The following is a 7,397-nucleotide window of genomic DNA, read 5'->3' on the forward strand; positions in this document are numbered from 1 at the left end:
ATAAATAAATTGTATCTTACCTTAAACTGATATTTCTTGTACCACATAAACTGCATTCATGGGAAATAATGGTAGAAAAGTATAAGAGTATTCTAATTTTTAAATACTAAATACGTATTATGCAAAGCATGAAAAAGTGAGGCTGATTGACAAATCTAGTTTCCCATATAATATAATTTCAAAAGATAATGATTTTAAGTACAATATCATATATTGGTATGGAAGTAATGAGACATTGTAGAAATATGTCTTTTAATCTAGAACCAAACCTATTGATTACAAGCTTCTGTGGATACTGTTGTTGAGCTTGTGAATAGTCAATTTAATACCAATGTGTATATTTAACAAAAAAAATTGTCTATGATACATTTTACATAAATTTAATTCTTAAATTGATAAGAATTTATTTAAAAGGGAAGACATGAACAAACAAAATATTGGAGCATAAATATATAACAGACGGTCATAATTTAAATTTAAAATTTGTTCCAACAGATAATTCAGAATTAAGAATTTGATTATTATTTACTAATTACTTATATTTATTATAATTATATAATATACTTATTACATTATAATAATTATGATATATTTATAATATATACAAGTATTTTTTTTTCGTGACATCAATTTTCCAATAGAAAAATTATCTCTTAATAAAAACTAATTTGTGAATAACTGTTGGGGACTAATCATTTGATCTTATTGATGAATAAAATGACTTATAAATAACTATTGAACTTATAAAATTCTTATTGAAGTTTAGTATTCAAAATAAAATATGACCAAATTTGCTACATAATACTAAACTGAAATATATTGTAATGGAGGAATTTCAAAATATCTAATTCCTACATTTCCTTAAGCAACAATATGGTGGTGAAAAGAATATTTCATATTAAATGATAAACAAGTAAAAATATAATTAATGGAGAACTGAATGGTCTTCCAAGCCACTAGATGCTCATTAGCTAAACATACATATAATTGATATTAGTTATAATATTGAATTTAGAGATTCAATTATTAGGTTACATTATCCTTTATCTACAGTTGATGGAGGACTGAATGGTCTTCCAAGCCACTAGATCCCCAATAGCTATACATTTATACAATTGATATTACATATAATATTGAATTTAGATATTCAATTATTAGGGTAGGTTATCCTTTATCTATAGTTGGTGCGTAATTTATTCATACTTTTCTCTAAATTTCATTCTCCAAGCACCTGCTAAAGAAACTTGATCTTTATTTTCACATCATAAATTAAGTAATTTTGCCTTTCTAGGAAGAGAAAAATACCAAACCTTTTTAGAATCTGGTTTTAGTGATTTTTTTGTGCCCCACCAGTCAAATTAAGACACTTCATAAATAATAAATATTAAAAATTGTCTGAAAAAGTACTTATTCTTAAAATTATGAGAAACATTCTTTTTTTAAATTAAATTTTCTTCATCTTGTATTCATTCAACGCAATAATAAAATTATGTTGTACTATCACAAGTATAGATTTATTATATAATAAACTTATTAAATGTTCCGATTAACAGGAAAATAAAAACAAAATATAGCAATCAACAAATAAAATTTAAAATATTTAATGACTGGAGTTTTCAAAGCGAAATTACAAGTTTTGCTACTTTAATATTAATAACTTTGTGAGAACTCACCACTAAGAATTTAATATCAGCCCTGAGCTGCCATAATTAGTATTGGACAGGTTATCACTGTCCTCCCATCTTGGGGATTTTAGGTGAGGGAAAAGTGATTGACAAGTGGTTTTTCCTTTTCGCATACCTGCAATGACAGTGTCTGATGAAAGTAATTGTCTGTTTAATAAGGATTGTTTGAGGCTGAGGGAGTTAAGGGATACCTCGTTACTGCAGAAGCACTATTTCAAAACAGCCTGAGAGGTTGACTTTAATCTTGTGGTGGTCCGACAAAATGAATACTTGAACTCCACCATGGTTAGAAAAGGTTGGTTACCTTTAGATAACCTAACCCCCTTAACTGTCAGAAATGACCAGGAAGGGGGTCATTAACAAAAAAAGAAGTTATTTAATAAGTGAGTAATGGTATTTATTCTTGAATTTTTCTAAGCCAACAAGGCTGAATCTCCTTTCGTCTTTATTCCTGGGTTCTTGGACTTCTTCATACGCATGACCTAATAGGATTATTTTTATATTTAAATCAGTTGTTTGATGTAGAACTTTGTGAACTGTTACAATCATGCTATACTATAAATATTTTCTTATTGCTTCTCCAAAGTTTTCAAATGCATCCAAATTGATTTTAAATCCACAATTAAGACACTTAGTGTTCTAAAATGATAAAATGTTCCTGTCTGGTTGCATTAAAAAAGTTCCAGAATCAAGGAACATTCAAGGTTTGAAAACTTACCCCAGAAAATTTCTTATCTCTGGAATAGGGATTGAAGAGGAAGTCCAATTTTCTTAACTTATTCCTCTAACATTCCTTCCCAGCCTATGCTAATAATTAATAGTTCAAAACTCTGATCAAAATCTAAGAGGTTAGTTCAAACCTCTCGGCTATTTTCGATGTCAATGTTTAACAAGAAGACTGGCATTAAAAATAGTTGAGAGGCCGAAGTTAATCTGCTACCTTTTAATTAGTCAATTTTTAAAATATAAACTATTTTAATATAAAAATATTTTCTGTATCTTTTCCTATTTATGGAGAGAAGGATGTAGATCATGTAAAATAATTATGAATAAGAAAAGTAGATCTATAAACAGCTACTAAAAAATAGATTCCAATCATGTTGGAAATGTTCTCACTCCCTAGCTGAAAGGATTTTCAATTACACTTAAGGAGTGAGGATTTTATAAATAATATAGAAATACAGAAGAGCTATACAATTAATTTACCTATTCGATTTACCTGTCCATGAGAGTTCAAGGAAGCTGCATAACTATCCATAGTTCCAGAGGAAAACATCTAGTAATATATTTTAGTATATTTTAAGCAGTACTACCTAGGGAGTTATAGTGAATATTCTAAAATAAAATATTCTAATAATGAAACTAAGTATATCGCACAAATTGAGATACATGGATGGCATTAGGCAGTCATGTTGGAGCTGTTTTGCCATAGGCTTGAAGTGAGATGAAATTCTCTCTTCATTAGCTTCGGAGGATCTTTAAAAAAAATTAATGGAGTAGGCACGGGGAATTGAGACGATTTCACATTGCTGCATACTATACTGAAAGGCTTTGATTACTTTGTAGATTCATATTAATATCAATAATGGAATGGTATTTTCCACCATATTTTAAACTAGAAAATAATAGTTTAGGTTTAGCACATTTTTGGAATATATAAAACCATTAACTGTGAAAATCAATGGAGTGAGGACATTCAATTCATAAATTAAAGGTTTTTTTCTTTATCTAGCCTCATAAATTGGACACCCTTAATTAGGGAAAAATCTCTGGTGGTTAAGTGTGATCTTGAAAAAAATCATCGCCGCTTTAGAGAAAAAAAAAAGAATATTGTATACAAAATAATAAGTCTTCAAAATTGTGGCTTGTTACATTCTTTCTCTAAAGCTTACAACTGTTAGTGCACTTTTTTTATAAGTATAGCAATTTTTGTTTTAGATCTTAATAACTTTTTTTTTATGACTTCATGGTCATTTCTAACATACCATCTGATGGGTTAATCTACATGTAACCAACCTTTTCTGACTATGATAGACGATCAAATTTTCATTTCGTGAAACCGCAATGAAATATAAGTCAACCCTCCAGAGCAGATTTGAACCAGCTCTCCTGCTGTAATGAGGCAGCCAAAGTTGACGCTTTAACTCTCTTGGCCATAAATGGCCCAAATCCCTTTAACTTGAATTGTATCATAATTTTTAAATCACACCTGTATTATTTTAATTCAATTTTTTTAAAACTTTTATTTGTTTACACCCGTATTCAATTTTTGTTAAACATGCCTGTTTCATGCATATGATGAGTACATGACTAAGGATTAACATTAATATCCAATATTTATGTGAAATACAAAGAGGCCTATCACTAAAATAAAACCGACAAACAATATTACGTAATATTAATTTATTTGTTCCTCATTGTTTCGCTAAATAGGCTAGGAAATTGATTGTTGCAAACAATAGCTGTACAAACATAATTGATTTCAATGACCATACCAATAGTAATAATCCACAGTTTTTTGTTTAGTTCCTTAAAAAATGAAATCACCTTATTAGTGAATTTAAACTTTTTTTGTGAAAAAAAACAGTTATGTAATAGATTTTACTATCATTTCTTGTTCTATCCCCTTTAAGAGATATTTTCTAAAGTTACTAACCAATCATTTTTGTGTATTGAATTTGTTTCCATGGCTATGAAGTTGCATTACTTCATTACTTCTTTGTTTCACTAAATAGGCTGGGGAATAGATTGGTGCTAACAATAGCTGTATAAACATAATTGAATTCAATGACCATATTGATAGTAATAATCCATACTTATGTTCAGTCTCCTATCCTAAAAACTATTTATTATAAACATTACATGGCTCAAGCCTATACGACAAGTATCAAAATTTCATCATAAAAATTTTAAATATAATGAATAAATCCATAATTAATGAATTTTTCTTTTCTTAATTTCTTAAGGAAAAACTGGGTACATTATTTTTATTTTAAAATATTCTCTGATAAATTGTTAACTATGCTTATCTGTAGACCGAATATGTATGCAATCAAAATCAAAGTTTATGTTCGAATATGTCAACATATAACAAAGTAAAAATAAAAAGTTTATGTTCGAATATGTCAACATATAACAAAGTAAAAATCAAATATATAACACCTTTTTTTTCCTTAGAAAATTTACAATCCGAACTATTTTTTGTACCTATTCAATTTTATATCTGCACCTCACTCGAAACTAGATGACTAGTGAATGACATGTAATTATGAACTTAATTATACATTATGGAATGGAAATGGGGATTGGTTTTTCTGACTTGACATATTAATATTATTATGTAACTGCTGGAGGATGCCCCTGGTCCAACTCATTGTTAGCATACCAGTCATTCTAAAACTGAGACATGGTATTGGTTTTAGAATAATGGTTAAAATTATACTCATTTTGATTAAAAATGTCCTCATAATAAATGTATCTTTTTCTTTTTTAGATTAACTTCTTCTGAATGTTGAATTTTATATTCAGGCGCACAAATATATAAGGGTGTCAAATTTTTATTATTTGATATTTATCAACCTTAATTTTATAGAAAAAGGAAATTATGAGGGTTGATAAATCAAAAAATATTAATGCAAAAATTTATTACAACAGAGCAAAGTTAGTGTGCTTGTTATTACATACATATTATATATATATAGTTTTCTTATTCAAAAAATTTCTCCAAGCACAAAACTTTATTTTAAACTTATCTGTATATAAACTCCTTAAAACCTAACAATTTTGCCTCATCGGCAGCCGCTGCTAATGATAGTTTCTTCCAGCGAGGCAGTGCTCCGCCGGCTGAGGCAAGCCCAGTTATCAGAACTTCTCACCGCCGCCAGGTGTTTTTTGGACTTCATTCATGCAGTTCATTGGCTTCCAACTGGCTTCCTCTGGGCGGGCAAGCTTCGCCAATGGCATATTGGCCTCCTAGGAGTTGTATCCTCGCTCATCAGCATCTATCAGTCAGCATGAAGTTAAACCTGTCATCCCACTGCATTTTTTGTAGCAACAGCCTCCGATGTATAAATATTTTGATATTTAGAAAACCGTTCAAAAGAATGTACTTATTTAATTCTGTGATTTAAAAAAAAAAATTCAAAATGATAAAATACATTGTTTATATAATAGAATTAATTATTTAACTAATAACATAATCTTATTTGCCAGCAAATATATTTATATTTAAACAATTGTTCATAAATAAATATTTTTGTATTTTTTTTTCTTTTAATCCAACCTTTTTAAAACTTTCTTTAGAATTTGATATGATGTCATTAAATATATAAATATTACATACTACTCTTTAAACATTTTTATGTTGCCATTTATAGAACATACTTATATAATATTTTTAAAATAACTGTTGGTTTCTAGCAATATATAAATAACATATTTGAAATTATGACTATTTTAAACACTTTTTTTTTATATTTATACTTTTTTTCTTTCAAAAATCAAATAAAACAAAGTCATCAAAAATATCAATTTATAACCCTTGGGTTGAATTATTTATTTATTTGAGAAAAATAGAAATATCTTTCTTCAAAATCTTATAAATATAATATAGAATAATATTCATAACAAACAAAGTGTCCAAATATTGAAAACACCATCACCGTGACAACAAGTGTAAAATTAAAATAAACCGATCACTCACTTTGGAACATAATGCACTTTTAAGTCAAATAAAAGATAAAACATATCACAAAAACACTTTTCTTCATCAAGATTTCCCTTTCATCTCCTTAGTTATAAGGATAATAAATAAATTAGGAACTTTTAAAAACTCTAAAGAACAGCTACAATTTACAAATGTTCGTCAATATTAATTGACACTTTTTTTTTTCTTTTTTAAAATATATTTATAATTTATAAATATTTGCTATTTTAATGAAAATGCAAATTTTAACAGATATATAAAGGAACACACCAAAATGATGCAACTTTACAAACAATTACAAACATAATTAAGAACATTAAATATATAAAATGTCAACAAAAGAAAAAAATATAACAGGACAAGTTTCTTTAAAAATTAGAAGCAAAAAAAAGTAAGAAATCAAAACCAAAATCCTATACAAGCAACAAACAATTATTTATTGTAGTACGCTTCCTGTGCGATATTCTTAAGAATCCCAACTCATGTCATTGTTTAACAAGATTCTGGTATAGAAGCAGCTGCTCACTTCAAAGTCCTAAGAAAATAGTACATGTGTATATCTATCATCAAACTACAAAACAATCTATTTTTATATGTATTTTATTTTACTTTATTAAAGAGGTCCAGGACTAAATATTCCTGGTATTTAAATTTTCTAATTAGAAAAAAAGTATTAAAATTAAGTTTCCTGACGACATGTAAAACATTTTGTATAAGATAACTTGTGTATTGATATCGTCATAGTAATTCAACAATAATCAACTTTTTAGTCAATACCTTACTATTCAGTTTCTTCCAGTAATAATTAAGCTTTTGAGCAATAAATGTAAAATATTTGACATATTTAGAAATATTTTGCCCTACATAACTTGAAGATATTTATATAATGTTTTACACTTTTTAGTGACATTGGAAATATTTAAAAACGATTGTATACATCCACAACACTTTCCAATAGATTTAATTTTGATTCTAAGTGTTTCTGATGATATCACATAAGTTCAGTT

The 7,397-nt window shown here is 27.6% G+C and overlaps 2 protein-coding genes across 7 annotated transcripts in view; one reads left to right on the forward strand and one right to left on the reverse strand.

Annotated features, from left to right (window-relative positions):
- Positions 1–5,702, forward strand: part of Pex11c (Peroxin 11c) — a 7,707-nt gene extending 2,005 nt beyond the window's left edge. For 3 of the 4 annotated variants that reach the window (XM_014424717.2, XM_014424715.2, XM_014424716.2), the window contains one exon: positions 5,510–5,702. In XM_014424717.2, the coding sequence (XP_014280203.1) occupies positions 5,510–5,702 (193 nt within the window). Of the gene's footprint in view, positions 1–5,178; positions 5,340–5,509 lie in introns of those variants that run through there. The other variant, XM_067051524.1, reaches the window with a different exon arrangement.
- orb (polyadenylation element binding protein orb) overlaps positions 5,313–7,397 on the reverse strand; it is a 34,866-nt gene continuing 32,781 nt past the window's right edge. For all 3 annotated transcript variants that reach the window (XM_014424792.3, XM_014424794.3, XM_014424795.3), the window contains one exon: positions 5,313–6,925. The gene's annotated coding sequence lies outside the window, so the exon portion shown is untranslated. The remainder of the gene's footprint in view (positions 6,926–7,397) is intronic.

The sequence above is a fragment of the Halyomorpha halys genome, unplaced genomic scaffold (genome assembly GCF_000696795.3).
Source record: "Halyomorpha halys isolate HHAL.00 unplaced genomic scaffold, Hhal_1.1 Scaffold478.1, whole genome shotgun sequence".
Classification (NCBI taxonomy): Eukaryota; Metazoa; Arthropoda; class Insecta; order Hemiptera; family Pentatomidae; genus Halyomorpha; species Halyomorpha halys.